Source organism: Oenanthe melanoleuca, chromosome 1 (genome assembly GCF_029582105.1).
Source record: "Oenanthe melanoleuca isolate GR-GAL-2019-014 chromosome 1, OMel1.0, whole genome shotgun sequence".
Classification (NCBI taxonomy): Eukaryota; Metazoa; Chordata; class Aves; order Passeriformes; family Muscicapidae; genus Oenanthe; species Oenanthe melanoleuca.
In genome coordinates, this window is record NC_079333.1 from 29,855,516 (window position 1) to 29,873,053 (window position 17,538).

Genomic DNA, 17,538 nt, shown 5'->3' on the forward strand with positions numbered 1-17,538 from the left:
GTCAGAGCAGGGTGATAATAATGCCAAGCTTGATGGTTCAATCCCTGCACAGGCCATTCACTGAAGAGCTGAACTCAATGATCCTTGTGGGTCCCTTCCAACTCAGAATATTCTGTACAACTTCACTGACCCACTGCCCTACAGCAGTTGCTGCATAGTCTTGTACATTAGGCAGAGTTTAACAGCATCTAAAGCAACGACTTGCAAATCCCCAATAATCTGGATGACTTCTGGAGCAAAGTCAAGACTTAAAACTTGCTTACGGGGAAACTCTACACAGGACTGACCTTCAGCTAAGCCAGTGATGGAAACCCTTTAACTATTGGTATAAGAAAGTCAAACTTGTGTTCAGGCACTTTAACCAAAATTTAGTCCAAATGTATTTCCTTATCTTTTCCAGTTACTGTACTTTTCCTCCCTTCTTGCAAGCTGTCCCAGCACTGAGCCAGCAATAATTGGTGGGAAGTCAAAATTGGTCTTATAAATTCCCAGTCTCATCACTGCTTTTCTCCCCAGTCTCCAGTTATTTTAATGCTTGCTCAATTATTACCACCCCCTGCACAGCACTGCTGTGAGTGCATCCAAACAACAGTACCTGCGTTCTGCACGCTCCTTCTTTTTTAAGACAACATCCAGATCTTGTAATTGTTCCTCTAATTTCTCACAGAGTAATTTCTAAAAGAAGGAAACACAGAATTAGTTTATTTCATAACCACCTATTTTCATATTGAACTAACATTCAGACTTTTCATTCACTCAGTCTGTATCTGGAAGAAGTCTTGCTACACTGGAGGCTCCTCTTCAATGAGGAAGGCTTTACAATAAAGCCTGTCTTTTTAAAACATGAGCTCCACCTTCAAGTAAAGGTTGGATGAGATTTGGAGCAATCTGGTCTAGTGGAAGGTGTCCATGGCAAAGGAGGTTGGAACTAGATGAGTTCAGTGGACACTGCAGCAAAAAGCACAGAAACCCTTTAGGATCATTTTCTTACCAAATACTCAAGGAGCTGTAAGCAAAAAATTAGTTTTGACAAATTGTGCCTTAGTCCATGTTAATGCCCTCTTTATATTATTTCCAAGGATGCTCTTCACTCTTTTACAGAGCTGTCATTTTTCATACTGAAGAGTACGTTAACAGCAACAGAACAAGCATATGCTATAACTACAAGTGTAAAGAAAACATTCTTACATATTCAAAATTATCTCAACTGAAAAACACTCCTCAGAAGACAGCTAAAAATCAACACCAAATAGAGTCATCTCACATCATGTCCAATATCACTAGCTTACTGTCAGGCAACACCCCTTTTGGCACAGAATTTCTCTAAAACCAAGGAAATGGGGTGGGATCAGGCAGATTTTTCTGAAAATGTGTACAAGTGGCTTCCCACTAATTTAACAAGAGCAGCATCACACACTTTCTGCTTATCCTCCCAAGTACCAACCCTGCTTCTAACCTTGGAATACGGGTTCATACTTGTCTATTAATTAACTAGAACAACCCTGGCTTTCCCAGCAGAGACAAACCATACCCTGAGATTCATCAGTAACAGCAGCTTTCCCTAAGCAGCTTCTGAGCAAATGTCTCTGAAGAAGGAATAGCACTTCAGAAACTGCTGCTTGCTCTGGCTACTGATTCATGCCTTGTTGTCTACTGCTTCTGCCTCCTGGATGATAACTTAAATATTTATTTTGGGAAAAATTAAGACATTGTATCTTTAATACTATACTAGCCTTGTGATTTAATCAGAGATGGGAGATAATCAGTGTGACTGGAGATTCCCCCCCCCCCCCATCTAAAAATTGGCAACACACAGTCACTCATCACTAGCAGAACAAAGAAAGAAAAAAACTACATCACAAACTCAGTTTTACTAATGGACAGGAGGGAAGATAAGCATCCTGCCATTCATCCCAGTCTATTTGTTAACAGACAAAAAGGATTATAGAAAGCACTAGTTAAAGCCCCAGCCAATCTCCACAACCACAAGGAAAGCTGCAAAGAAGAGTGAAGTCACACAGGAAGCATACATGCTGGCAAGGCGGGCAGAACCACTCTCCATCAGGGATGATCATCAGTGGAGGGCGAAGGCAGGCTGTGTGGTAGCCGCTGTCACAAGAGTCACACAACAAAATCTGTGCAAACAAAACATATCATGAGTATCTTTTGGCATTCACATGTAACAAGCTCCAGAACTCTTTTCCCCAGCCAACACAGAAGTGTCTGGACTTTGCCAAAACCAAAAAACAAACAAACAAACAAACAAACAAACAAAAAAAAAAAAAAAAAAAAAAAAAAACAAAACAAAAACCAAAACCAAACCCAAAACCCAACCAAGACAAAACAAAAACAAAAAAAAAAAAAAAAAAAAAAACAAAAACAAAAACAAAAACAAAAACAAAAACAAAAACAAACAAAAAAAACAAAAAAAAACCAAAAAACAAAAAAAAAACCAAAAAACAAAAAAAACCAAAAAAACAAAAAAACACAAAAAAAACAAAACCCAAAAACAAAATAAAAAAAAAGAAGCCCTGTACCACTTATTTTGTATCACACTTCCAGGGCCAAGGGTAGTTTTTATAGGGAAGTTTATTTATCATGGTTTTCCATTCTAACACCAGATTTCCTCTTACTATATCTGCTCAGTACTTAGTACTACTGGACTACGTAGACTATGTGCCCTTAGTGTAGAATCTGATAATGCTTTCCAGATCTTAGACTCAGTGGAAAACTCCATCTGAACAAGATGTGGTATTACCTGTTTTCCCTGTGCTCTCTTATGAAGGAAAAAAGAATGCTAGCCCTTTTCCTCATTCAGGATAATTTTATGACCTGGGCAGCAGGGACAAAGTCTTGCAGGGCATCCACAACTAGGGAGCTATTAAAAGCTCATATGTAGTTGGGTAAAATTTGAGATCTCCCTTTCCATAAAACTTGAGAACAAAGCTGGTATAAGCTGTGTGTATATCAACTGAAATATTTATCTCTAACTTCCTAAAAGTCAAACTTTCTCTCAGTTATGCCAGGATATCTGCCTAACATCCAAGAGTGGGATTATATTTTGGATTCATATCAGGACTGCATATGATGATTCCCCAGATAAACAGAGGAATTCATGGTGGTATCTATCACAAATAAGTAAGAATCACGAGAAACAGACAGATCTTCTTGCGCTCTGTTAGGGATTTCACTGTACTCAGCCCTCAGGGTGAGATGCAGCTACACCCAATGAAGATGACTATGCAGCTATGTGGCTATGTCATTGATGCCTTGGAAAGCAGACATCCCACTGCTGAGGTTCTTTTTAATGTTGCCTCCTCTGTATTCATTGCAACTGTAGGCACAACCTCAAAGCCTCACCCAGACTGATTCTCAATGGACTAAGGTGTGTTAAACCTTGTAAAAGACGCTATTTTTGTTTTGGCAATCAGGAAAAATAACTTCCTTCCCTCCTTATTAAAGGTAACTCAAGTACTCCTGAGTTTACCACTTAAAACCTAGAAAATCCTCTCCTACATACGGCCACTCCGATGGATGATGTGTATTCAGACATCATCAAAGCTAATCCACCAAATATGACACAACAATCCACAGAAGCTTTCCCCAAAAACCTACCAGCTCAGGATGATTGGGAAGGCCACACTTCTTGCAGGGCTCATCGTCATCAGCAGGTGGAGCTTCTTCTTCCTCCTCTTCCTCCTCTTCTTCCTCCTCCTCAGAGTTTTTTTCACTCTCAGAGTCCTCAGTCTCTTCATTACTCGAGTATTTCCACCTGCCACGAGTCCGCGTACCCGTCCACCGAACTTTGCTTCTCTATGAGACACCATTTCAAAGAAAAAAACACAAAGGAAGCCCACAGAGTTTCTTCCCAGATCTTAAAAAAATATTTGTCTCCAGTGTGAAGTCATTTACTTCAGTCAGAATAGCTGCAGTAAATTTACAGCAGAGCATTTCACTGAATACATTGTTTTTCCAAGATCCTTAAAATGCAACCAGATAAAGCAAAAAAAAATTGCATCTACATGCAGAAAGAATTTTTCAAATAAGATTTAAAGTAGGAAGACAAATTTTTCCACTCAGCCCCTTTTTTTCTATTTTGACAAGGCCAACTTCATAGTGAACATGGTAAATTCCACACTTTCTGACTTTTTCATGATAACTTGCTTCAACCCAAAGAGAATCTTTTTTTTCTCCCACCTGTCCCCCAAAGAGCTTATGCGTTTTATTTTACTTTAGAAAATGCATTTGTTTCTGAAATTAGATCACTGCACCTTAAGTACTATCTAGGTCTTCTTTCACATTTATACTTTTTATACTATTATTTACTTAGTGAAACATGGTTCAGTTGGTGCTTTTTTGCTAATCAACCCTTCTATCATATATCATATTATGAATGAAAATATTTTGAATATATTACTAGCATATTTTGAATGAGAAATAGGTTTCAATTAAAACTCAGAAGACTACTCTGAATTAAACTACTTTGTGTAACTAAGATATCTTAAATTTAAAGCAACATATCAAACAGAAAAAACTTTTATTCCCATTGACAGTTTCTCTTACCCATCATTCTCTCACAATTTATTGCCCCCTCCCCATAGACACTGAAAATGGAAAATAACTTTTCCAGCTTTTTCAACTCAAAACGTTTTCTGAATTTTTTGACTAAATGATTCACAGACCTGAATAGGCTGAATAAACTAAAATGCACAAAATATTCTATTTCTCCTGCAGGGTGGACTCATATCAAAGCAGTATTTGTCATATCGGTAAAGTTTTGTTTCAGGTTCTTAACAGCAGTTTCTATCTGTTTACAGATTTTACTATTCCCTAAGCTTTAGCAGCAGCTAAAAAATCCATGATAGTCTAAGCTTAGGTTACAGGTTCATCATATAGCAGCACAACTTCGAATTGGGTTTTTATAAGACCCATCTTTAAAAAGAAAAGGAGCCCCAAGATATAAAGTAAGCTATTAAAGATCCTGGTATTCTTCATCCTGTTTAAATGACAGAAGCTTAACAGTCTCACACTTCTTCCTCTATCATAATTACTTTAAAATCTCTCTAGAAAAGTACACATCTTTAGATCTCTTGATATTTCACAAATAGAGATCAACTTAAAACAATTTAAAATACCTGTAACAACAGTACTTCAAAATTCTAATGACTTTCATGATACAATCACTCTCACATGCTTTCTTTTTAAATTAACATCTTTAAATGAAAAATTCATTTTTCATTTCTCCATGCATGTGACAGAATTTTTCAGTGTAGATGTTACCATTCCCTGACAAATCAACTGTTTGTCCATTTTATTAAGCTTATCCAACACAGCAGTATGTGAAAGAAACTTGCTAAATGAGTGAATACTCATTTGGGAAAACTATATCAGTCAAAAATACGTTGCAGTGGAAAATTTATACGATTTTACAAGTTGATGTAAAAAAGTGCACTTAAAAATGCAAACTTCTTATTCCTTTTTTTTTTTTTTTGTGCTGCATATCCAGAGAAAACGGAAGATAAATTAATAAAGGGTTATTCATAAATATATATTTATAGAAGCACACCATACAAAATGTGTGTTTAACCTTCTGTGATATGTACTTTTAAAGATCTATTCTGCATAAACAGAAGTTTCTATTAAAATACATTAAAATGTGTATCACATATGTGAGAAAAGCTAAATTATATCATGAATTCACCAAAACAATATCTTTAGCACCATTATTTTTATTCTTCCCCATTTGTTGGTTCCTTTTTAGCTTATGATAATTTTGACTAACCAGACACCAACAAGTACTCATCTAGTAAATCCAGGGGGTTACAAGTCTCTATTCAGCCACACAGCCAGAAGACTCACACCTGATCATGCCATTTTTTTAGAAGAATTCACTCGGGTTGATTTGAGTGACAGATTTTATAAACTGTCAAAGTTTATAAAATAAAGTCAATAGATATTAGCACTCTCCTAGGGGGTGTTTTTTAAGTGGTTGAATCCACTAACTGGATTGCAAAGCAAGTTTCTTGCAAAAGCTGACCAAAGGAACATAATCCTCAGGATTCCTATGTAAGAGTATATTCTCCTTATAAAGTTTTCTTTACTCCCAAGTAATAAAACTGTATTTACCTTGTTAACTTTAGAATTTGTCTCCTTCTCCTGTTTTTTTCTATCTTCTTTCCGTTCTGGCTTTTGTGCTGCTGCAGGTTTCTCCTCTTCCTCTTCAGGTCGCTTCTTCTCAGGCTTCTGATCCCGAGTCTCCACAACTTTTGGAGTAGGTTTGGATATTCTTGGTGACCGCCTCAACGTGCGGCCAACGCTGACCTCTTCTGGTGGTGTTTCTGTCTTTCTCTTCCGACTAGAGATCCTGATTGTTAATTTAATTCCTTCTTTTTGTCTTTCAGAAGTTATTTCTTTATTCTCTGTTGCACAGGTTTCTTCTTCAGAAACTAGCTTATATTTAAATTTGCTTTTAGGTTCTGGAGATTCCTTTTTATTCTCTGAGGAATCCTCTAGATTAGATGCATGGGCATCGTCTAATTTATCTGGCTCTGTTTTGACAGCTTCTGACTCTTCCTCTTGTTTTTCAGGGCTGGATTTTTCTTCTACTTTGCTCTCCTCAGGTAGAGCCATTTTACTATCAGAGTCCTCCTTTTCCGAAACAGGTTTCTCTACTGTAACAGGTGAAGTGGATGTAGGAGGTATCTCAGCAGCTTTTGGAGAGTTGTTTTTCTCCTCAGGCTCATCTTTACTTTTCAAAGTCTCTTCATCAGCCAGTGCAAGCTTAGGCAGTTCTGCAGGAGCAGATGCATTTGGGGACATCTCTAGCTTTTCTGAACATTCTTTGGGTGGTGGCAGACTGTCGTTTTCGAGATCAGTGGCTTGTTTCTCTTCAGTTGTTTTGGCACAGTCTTCAGAGTTTGAAGACTCTTCTGCTACTGTAACTGTGCTGTCAAGGGACTCTCTTTCCACAGGACTAGATTCCTCCTTTGAAGGCACTTTCTGATTAGAAACCTCAGAGACCACAGCCCCAATCTCTTTCAGCACAGTTACTGCATTTTTCTCAATCTCACATGTTTTTATAATTTTACTAACAGAATTTAGGGAGTCTGATACTTTTTCCCCACTTTTTCCATTTTTCTCTTTTAATGAAGTGTTGTCTTCCATAGCACTAGCAGAGTGTTCTGACTTACTGTTTTGTATGACGCTCTGGGTTATTTTCTCACAGCTAACCTCTCCATTTACTAGCACTTTCCCATCAGGACACAGAGCAGTAATGGTAGGGACTCTCTTAAAAGCTTCTTCTTCTGGTTTCCCTTCTTCCTTCAAGACATCCTTTGTTGGAGTAACACATTTGCAGAGGGGCCCTTTTATTGGACTGTCATAATCATCTGTCAGTTTAATCTCTCGCTTTTTAAGTGGTATTTTTGCCTGTTGGTCATTTTTAAGTTTTTCACTTTCTTCCACAGATTTCTCCACAATTTCCTGTGGAGTTTTGACATTAACACAAAATTCTAACCTCTCTGGCTCATGAACCGCTATTTTGTCCATACAGATTTTTACTTCTTTTAAGTCTTTGGGCTCTGTTTTGTTTTCCTTCACCTCTACTTTAACAGGCTTGACATTTTCCTTAAAGGAATCACTTTCTTCCTTGACAGTTTGCTTCTCTTCGTTGTGTTCTGAAGGTTTCTCTAATTTCACTATTACTGGCAATTTTATAATTTCTTTTTCTTCCACTTTCTCAATTTTAAGTGCATTTTCATCCTCCTTGACCACAGGAGGAGGAAGGCTTTCCGACTGCACTGGCTGTTCCTCTACATCCTCTTTTTCTTCTTTGATTTTCAATTGATTTTCTGTTGACAGAGAAAAACAGCTAAGAAACAACCAAGGGACCTACAGGATTGCAAAGAACTTCATCAAAACAGAGGCCTACCTAAAAACCCCAACAGCCCAAGTCTCATACAAAGGACTCTTCTCTCACTGAATTAGTAGAAATCTGGCTTGTCTAACACTGTCATTAAATAAGTGGGCTGGCAATTTTTAGCTACAGAACCACTATTCAGTCTAGTTATACACCAAGATAAACCTAACTTTCAAAAGTCAGTAGCAGAACCCTAGATTTATACTTCTTTCAACACACATCTCAGTCCCTTCTTCAGTACTACCACAATGTTCCCAGAGGATACATAAAACCTAGGCAGAGGCATAAAACCTCACTTGAGTCTGTGGACTACTTCGGAAAACAGAACATAGTGTAAGATTCCATGGCCTTCAAGAGAGATTCCTCAGAGAAATAAGTCTCCTGTTTGTACATGATTTTATTTCAGGATATACTTAACTATTGTATTCTAACAGTTCAGAGAAAAGACATTCAGCATTATGGCTTATGGTGAAATTAATCCAGATTCTCCAGAAAATGACTACATCTCCTACATGCAGATAATATTCTACACTCACTTCACCTGCTGTTTTTAAAACAAGCAATGAATAGTAGCATATCCCAGGAAACCTGCAGAGCTTAAAGAATCAGGTTATTCCACTTTGCTAAATCAGTTCTAGACCATTAGAGCTTGAAGTACAGTTCCAGCATTTTGAATAAACCATACACCTATTTTGTCACTATGCACTTCAGCTTGTTATTTATTTTTACCACAGCCTCTTGATACTTCAGGTTTTTGTATTTTATCAACCTTTCTGTGTGACCCAGAAACAGAACTAATTAGAAAAAGCAAATACAATAGCACTGTATATACCAGAACAGCAGCTCCTGCCACCTGGAAGATGCGTTTGCAAGAGTGCCACAACTGCAAACAAAATGATGATTTTTTTTTTTTTCCTTCTACCTCACCCCGCTCCAACTGAGCTAATGCATGTTTTTTTGCATGATGAGAGCTTTAGAAAGTGGTTAAAAAAACCAAGGGAAATGGCTAACAATCTAACAATCACATCAAAGAAATTAAACGTTTTAGAAAAAAACAGTGAGGAGGAATTCACAGATCTTGTATTTGCAAATACAAGGCATGTGTCCATATAAATCCCAGTATCAGTACAGCAAAGATGCATCTCTAAGGCTCCAGGAGTCGTCAGGTGCTTTAGAGGTGCACATTTTGAAGGATCAAGGCTGGTTTTCCCCCCTTCATAGAAGGGATCCCCACTCAGAGCTCCTGTAAGTGCCTCTGCAAAGATATCTGTCTGTAACAGTGAGAATAAGGGATTTTCTCTGTGTCCAAATTCTTCCACCCCTCCTTTATTTCTGTCTGTCTAAACTTTGTTCAGCCATTTCTTCCCATCACCTACTGCTTTCTCCTAAACTTCATTAAGGATCACCAGAATCCCAAAACATCTCCGTATAAAAAAAAATCAGCAGATGTTCTCTAGATTAACTCCCTGAACTAATCCCAAAATATATCATATATACACAAAATTACTCAGTCAACACACAAGCTCTCCTAATGCTACCAGAGTCAATCAGTCAGGCCAGTAAACATTTAAGCACTGGGTTAGGTTACATGTGTTTGCATGTACTAATTTAATGATATGTGGAAAATGGCCAAAGCCAACAAGTGCCAGGTCTTCCAGCATGTTTTCCCTACATCTTAGTAGGGCTTTCAGTAAAATCCCTGGACTACCAGGAGGAAATACTAGTTTCTTAACTGAAAGGCTTTACAGAATGTTCTGTGAACACACTGACTGCACTCAAATCACTGCAAATGTAAATAATTTCATTATTCATTACATACATGCGACATGGACCTGTAGGAGTGAGGCCATGAGGATGCTCAGAGGACTGGGGCACGTCTGCTATGGAGACAGGCTGACAGACAGGTTGTTCAGCCTGGAGAAGGAACTGGAAAGACATAGCATCTCCCAGTACTTATAGGGGTCTTACAAGACTTTTGACAAGGCCATGGAATGACAGAACAAAGGGTAAGGACTTTAAACTAAGTGAAGGGAGGTTTAGGTTAGATATTGGGAAAAAACTCCTCACCATGAGGGTGGTGAGGCACAGGTTGCCCAGCAAAGTTGTAGCTGCTCCATCCCTGGAAGTGTTCAAGGCCAGGCTGGATGGGGCTCTGAGCAAACTGATCCAGTAGAAGATGCTCCTGCTCATGGCAGGGAGGTTGGACAAGATGGCCTTTAAAGGTCCCTCCCAACCCAAATTATTCTATGATTCTGCAACTAGTGCCTAGAGGTGTTTTTACACCAATACACAGACTAATGCAAGTACTGAGCCATGTGAGTGTGCTACAGGATTTGGGGAATTATCTACAGTAGGGACATTTAAAATGTTTTCAAATGGCTGCTCCTGAATTCAACATAAAGCAAAATCATATTTGAAGAAGAGGTCTAGATCAGATGATTTAAGTTGGCTTGACTGAGACAAAAGCACTATCAGTACATGGAACTAAATCTGCAGTGTTGGTAACTGTGCAGGTTGTGTTGGCACTTGTATGCAGAGTTAGATACTGGAAATGCCTTAGACTGAAAGAGAATTCTGCTGGGTTTTGTCACGATTTACTGCCATTTCTACAATCATCTCTTAGTACTTTCACAACAACTCCAATTTTATCTAAATGTTTATTTATTTCTTCTGTTCTACACTGCTTGTTGCAAAGGAGGGGAATGGAATAGTAATTCCTTCTCTCTGATACTCAAACCAAGACAAGCCTTGGCTAATTCCACTTATCCAATTAATTTCTACACATTTACAAAAACACCTACTAACATGCTGGAATACTTAAATTTTATTTCTGATTGTAAAAACTTTTTCCTGTATTTTAACAAAATAATAAGACCAGGTAGTAAAACTGGGGTAAAATTACTTGGGATAACAAGCTTCTAGTTCTTCATGACCTGAAAGAAGACCAGATTCTTAAAAAGTCAAATACTCTAGGCTGACTGATACTCAGCAAAACCAATGCATGAACCAACAAGTCAGGCAAGTTACTAAATATGTGCAATGACATGATAATAAGGAAGGAAAAAGGTTCTTAGCTTTGATCTTGGAGATCTTTTCCAATCTAAATAATTCTGTGATTTTAATAACAACAATATAGTGGAGACAGATAAGGACAGCCTCACTTCTACAATGTTTTAGCATTTTAAATTGTTTTAACTTGGGCTCATCTTCTTGAAATATCGTGTCAAACATGAAACATTTGAGGAAATAACCTATATTTTTCTGATTCTAACTCAAAAGAAAGAATAAACATCACAGCCAATAGTGATTTGATTTCAATCATGGTATTTCACAAGCAGATTTTTTCTTTTTCAGATTTTAATGTTGCTAAAATAGGAGAAGTTTGGCAGTAGTTCAATGTCCCACAAAAACATACAATAATGAGAATTTACAATATTATACAAAATGTACAGCAAAAAAAAAAGTTACTGAGAAAACATTTTTACAAAGCTCTCTTCCTATAAATAAATGTTTGAGATTAAATATGTACTGAAAAACCTCCAAATATATTCAGAATTTAAAAATATTCAAATTTACTTGATTCATGATTTTTTTAAGTCCTAATCTAACACAGTAACTTTCTGTGAAGCTGCAGTTCTAACACTGCCACTGCAAAACACTTAAAGTTTGAGAAAAGAAGGCAGAAAACCTTGTGGAGCTGCTTCTTCACCCTTTTTGGTGTCTTCATCTTCTATGCTTGGACTTTCACGTGATGAATTCTCCTGCTGAGAATTGTTGGTTTTCAACAGAGCAGGATCAATTTGTGCTTTCAAGAGCTCAAGAGTCTCAGCAAGCTCATTGCGATTTCTAGAAGAGAAAAAACACACTGTCTGATAAGCCACTTACTTATCCCAAAGGGATTAATAAAGAATAAACAAATATTATCTGCTTGAATGAATTACCCGGAAAACCTTATAGAGTTACAGAGTGAAAACACAAGCAGTGAAATGCTTGTCCCACCAGTGGCTGCACCTTTGCAGTCAGAAACCTTTCAATTTATCCATACCAAAATAAAATTATGCATTTGGAAGAAGCTTATCTATCTTAACTCAATTCCTATTGGGTCTGGATCCAAGCTGCTACTATTATTGTGTTATTTATTATCTTCTTATTAACCATCCCTGATTATTCTTTGCTATTTCTATTCTTCTTCCGCAGAGAACAAGCTACAGCTCTCTGCTCATGCACCAAAGAAGCAACCATATGACTTGAGTGAAACTTGCAAAAGTAAACATTAAATTAATTTAGATACTTTTTGCAAGTGCTTATCCTAAGCACATGCAACAAACAACACCAAGATGTCTAGAAAACTCCATCAACTTAAGTTATGACAGCAAAAAATGTGGGTGAACATCTGTATGAGCGTGAGTCACAGTGCACCGTAACTCCTTATTTAAAATGCACATCCAAGCATTAAAAAACCACCTCAATTGATAAAGGATTTGAGCCATAATTGAACAGTCATTGCTTTCTTAATGGACGAGAATAACAAGGCACTCACATCTGTTTTTCAAAGTCAATGTTCAGCAATTTGTTTTCCCCAGGTTTACAGAAAGAAAGCCTGCAACAATCCAAATATCTGAGTCTCATGGATTTTAAAACCATTTCAGATTTCTTAATGCATTTCTTTGGTTTTCTGCTGTGAGTGTGGAGTGTTAGAACCTCCCCAGCAGAGCTGCGGTTTCTTCTTCTTTTGGCAATGAGTTTTGGAGTCTATAGTGCATGGCAGAGATGAATGATGCATGGATCAGCTCTTGATCTGTTTGTTTGGATAAATTTTCTTTATTCCCCCACAACAGCTGTCTACATGTAACTCATAGTAATACTTATTCTATGGCCAATTGATAGTGGTTTAAACAGTTTTGTATGACTCCTTCTGTTACTGATATCGTGGCAGTGTAAATAACCTGTAGATAGTTCGGGTTGGAAGGGACCACCAAAGACCACTCAGTTCCAACTTCCCATGCCATGGATATCTTCTACAAGACCAAGTTGCTATGGAGCAACTATCAAATCTGGCCTTGAATACTTTCTGGAATGGGGCAGCCACAGTTTCTCTGAGCCACCTTTGCTGCTGCCTCACCACTCTCGCAGAATTTCTCCGTAATATCAAATCTAAACCTACCCTGTCAGTTTAAAGCCATTCCCCCTTGTCCTGTCACTACACGCCTCTGTAACAAATCCCTTTTCACTTTTCCTCAGCTCCTTTAGGTACTAGAAAGATCTGAGTTCTCTCTGGATCCTTTTTTTCTCCTGGCCAGACAATCCCAAGTCTCTCAGTCAATCTTCATTAGAGAAGTTCTTCAGCTGTCTGAGCATCTCCATGGCCTCCCCTGGATTCCTTCCAGCAGGAGTAATTGCAATACAATTTCCTCAAGAACAAGTCTGTCCACTTGTAGCTTTCCTAACAAAGCTGAAGTTAAAGAAGCAAGAGTCTTCTATTTTCTAAGGCATTTAGCTGGCCAGTAAGCAATATGGAGCCATCATCCTCAAGACAGTCTTCTCTTGCTACCCTTTCTATATATTCATTGCAGCTTGAACTAGCAGGAAACAAATTATTTGATGGCTGCTACCAACAAATCTGTGAGTTATTTCTGTACATGATTTTTCACTAGAACATAGATGTCGATGCAGAAAATCCCACTGTCATGAATCCTACTGTGTAAGAAATGAAGATTTATTGAAACACATTTCTGAGCCTGAGCCACAAATAGCTAAAACCCCCACAAAACAAAAAGAAGGAATACCTAACAATGCACTTCCATGTGGATCCATCCTGGTCATCCTGTTCTTCTATGTACATTCTGACATTATGCTCTTGATCCAGCTGATACCAGTACATGAGGCCGTCCTTGTCCCGACCGATGGGCTGCAGACGCATGGCATCAGCATCCTCCTCATTAATGATATTCTTAAACTTTAGATTGTCATCAAACTGACATTCGCAGAGATACTGAAAAAGTAGAAAGACTGGTAAGACAGCAAAAATAGAAACAGAAAGAAGAAAATCAGCCCATTTAATTTCTGTGTAATTTGGAACTTGTTTTTGGGCCTCTCTCTCTGTTCGATCTGTTTGTCAGCTGGAGCTATCAGGTTTTTCCAGACCATGTTGTTTTTAAATGAGATACAAGACTTTGTGTTGGTCTTGGGTTTTTTTTAACCTGGCTAGCTTAGAAAGCTTATTCTCAATTTTTATTACATAGTACAAATGATCTCATTCTACAATAGAACCCATAATGACTTGGAACCAGCCCTGACAATTTTGTCAAGACCACAAAGTATGAAGTCCCATTCTGCCCTTGGAATTCAGCAAGGTAACAAACATGTTTTAGAGTGTGTATTGCACAGGCAAAGAGCTCTTGACAAAGCAGTAAGCACAAGACTATTTTCATACAAAGTGTGAAAAATATGTAAACAAAGTGTTACATACAGTTTGGGTTCATCCCGTTACAATGAATAATAAAATGTCTGTTCCAAGATCAGCTCTATATTTATTATATGCACGTATGGTTCACTCAAGCTAAATTTGCAAGACCTTAAAGTGAGTGAGGAAGCAGTAATTTAGAACCTTAGCTGATGAATGTGTACCTTCAGAATCCCCAGTTTGCATTCAACACTCATTTCTAGGTATCCTTTTTTTTCCATCTCCCAAGCCCAAGTGCTGTTGAATTCTTGACATATCTGTTACAAACAAAATAGCAGATTTCTAAGGTTAGGAGAAAAAAGCAACTTTAAACTTTTTACTAGTAGTACCTTACTACAGGAATTAATTATACATGATCTCTTTGGGATTGCAGTCAGGAAGTCTTGTTTCAGAAAAACAGAAAGTAAAACTCAGGCACATTAGCAAACACTACTGAATTTTTATGGAAGAGGAGATCATCGAGGTCCTGATACCACCACATTCTCTAAACATCCTAAAGTAGGTAGCATGACTCTGCAACAGGAAGGTATTATTGTCTTTGCTGCGCACATCTCATATTTTTCGATTTCTGTCTATTTAGAATATAAATTCTCTCAAGCAGACATGATTTCCTATTATATCTCCTTGCAGCACTTAGCAGACAAGTTGCCAGGTTCTCTTGGGACCCTCTAAGTCCTTCAACTATATGGCAGATAACAAATGTAACTGCTACTCACTGCACACCGTGGAATTATTATTCTGTACAAAATATCTTGAGCCTCAAGCTGCTTAACAAATATTTTAAAGTATTCTAAGTATAGACAATTTCAATTTATTTAAAGCAAATAAATTCAACCACAACCATATGGGGGAAAAATCCTATCACCTGAAAAAGCAGCAGTAAAGGAAAAATAGATTGAATCAGCATGAGCTCCAATAATAAATGTGAAGAAGAAATTCTCTCTCCTCCTAACAACTTAGACATGCTTAAAACAACTCTCACGAAGAGACAAGCTGCTCATCAATTGAGGATACATGGTAGGACCTCCAGTCAGTGAGGTTATTCCAGTGGAATTATCCATGAGAAGGCAAAAGCTGATCACAGTTACACCTCCAGCTGGAATTATTTTGAAGTGCCATTGCTGCATGAGGTACTGCTGCCCTTCAGTCTGAAAGGCTGGACTCAATCAAAACAGGGCAATCTCCCAATCAACAAATTATTATTAAACATAAGATACAGTTACTTGGATACAGACATAAGATACAAGCTACTCAGAAACCTGCCAATCACATCTGAATGCAGCTTTCTCTGGAAATAGCAGCAAAAACAATCCTATATGTTACCCACCAAAAGTACAGATTAACTGATTCATGGTGTAAAACTCTACCTGAGCTCCAACCAAGCCAAGGGGCTGCTACTCCTCCCCTGTCCCCACAGCCACACTACCAATCCTCCACTACCCCTGGTACTGACACCATTTCTCAGGTGGCACAAGGGTAAGCTGGCAGTTAGGTCAGCTCAGCCACACCATAAATCATACTTTGACTTTAAGCTGTGACCTACAGAGAACAGTGAAGAGCACTCTGGCCACAAGGGACCCTGCTGAAGAGCAGTTTTTCCTGCTCTGAGGTTAAGGAATATTACACAGGAACTTCTCCGATGCCAAGCCAAAGCCCACAGCAGGAGACAATCACTGCTCGCTCACTAAATAAGGCTACTCCACTTTCTCTCTCCTTTTCAACCATGTAATGTGAAGAACACTGAGACACTGTATATCAAAACCCTTGCTCAGGGCATATTCCAGTTGCTGTTCATTACTCACTCATTAAGTATGAGAGCAATAATGAGAAGCTTCATGTTCTACAAAGTGTGTGACTGTCAAGAGCAAAAGCTTCGAGACATCTGAGCTGATGAAGCATCTGTTCAAATTGAAATGACTACATTTTGACAATTAAAAACCAGATAATTGTGCTTTCTCCTGACAAGTACTGTCACAACCCTGAACTACAGATCTCATTGATCCAGACTCTGCTAAAATCTTAGTCTCTGTCTTCCCAGAGAGGATGCTTCACACAGATAACAAAGCTGCTGCTTGCAGGAACCGCTGCCTTTTGAATGCTAAGAGTGGTCAGCACCTTCCCCCCCTGCAAGAAATGCTGAAACACCTCTCTCAAATAATTCCAAAGCAGCTATGATGGCATTCCACATTATTACCATGTTCCAAAGATTCACTTTAAACAAGGAAAACAGGAACATGAAAAAGGAGTCACCTCACTTGGGACTACAGACACCTGAATTCTAACAATCAGAAATGTGTTCAGAATGTGCTGATTTTGGGTTAAAGGTTTCAGATGCACCAGTGCAGAGAAATGTAAGGTATGTTTGACAATATTCAAACAAACACTGTCAGGAGACACTGAAATGTGATCTCACTACATGTTTCTCAAAATCAGCTAAGCTGGGCAGAACACTTCCTCTTAGTTGTTGGAATGCTTAGGACCAGGCATTTCTTTACCTCAGCCATAAATGACCACTAGACATACCTTGTGCAGAGGAGGAGAGTCAGACTTACACAGACCTACAGCCATTTTCTTCCATGAAAGATTAGTGCACATACTGGTGGATCCAACTTGGGTGGTTCACCACCAGAAGAGGGATGGGAAAGAACTCTCAACTACCATGTTCACTTCCTATCCCAAAATATATCCATCTGTCAAAATATCAGCCAAGACTTAAAGACAATTTCTGTGATACTCTTTATATGCAAAACAGTCAAGTAAAGAACATTTTATAATTAGTTGGTCTATAAACAAAATATAGTAATACATACATGCATAAATATTAAGAGCATGTAAGTCTGAATGTTCTTCACTAAAGTTTCTGCCTAAGTAAGAACATCTAGAATATATCAAGCCCTGTTTTATCGAAGCAACACATCAGTAATTTCTAACAAAGGAAAAACAGGTCAACTTTGCCTCTTAGAGTGTCATCAATATTATGTGGAACAATACTGCAGGTATCAAGGAAAAATGCTCTCAGTGGTTCCACACCTGTTCAGTTTTTCCTGGCTTTTGTGACACTTTCCAATATTCTTCCTCGTTTTTCTAAATTAATCATACTCCTTTGAAATGGGGACAATATTAGCATACCTTTCTAATTAGTTATATTTAAATTCCT

At 38.1% G+C, this 17,538-nt stretch overlaps 1 protein-coding gene across 1 annotated transcript in view; it reads right to left on the bottom strand.

Moving 5' to 3' along the window:
- Positions 1 to 17,538, bottom strand: part of RSF1 (remodeling and spacing factor 1) — a 64,123-nt gene that overhangs the window by 20,120 nt on the left and 26,465 nt on the right. Inside the window, exons 3-9 of the mRNA XM_056481947.1 lie at positions 14,546 to 14,638; positions 13,705 to 13,910; positions 11,607 to 11,764; positions 6,127 to 7,850; positions 3,616 to 3,813; positions 2,031 to 2,135; positions 596 to 675 (exon numbers count right to left, since the gene is read on the bottom strand). Of these exons, the coding sequence (XP_056337922.1) occupies positions 596 to 675; positions 2,031 to 2,135; positions 3,616 to 3,813; positions 6,127 to 7,850; positions 11,607 to 11,764; positions 13,705 to 13,910; positions 14,546 to 14,638 (2,564 nt within the window). The remainder of the gene's footprint in view (positions 1 to 595; positions 676 to 2,030; positions 2,136 to 3,615; positions 3,814 to 6,126; positions 7,851 to 11,606; positions 11,765 to 13,704; positions 13,911 to 14,545; positions 14,639 to 17,538) is intronic.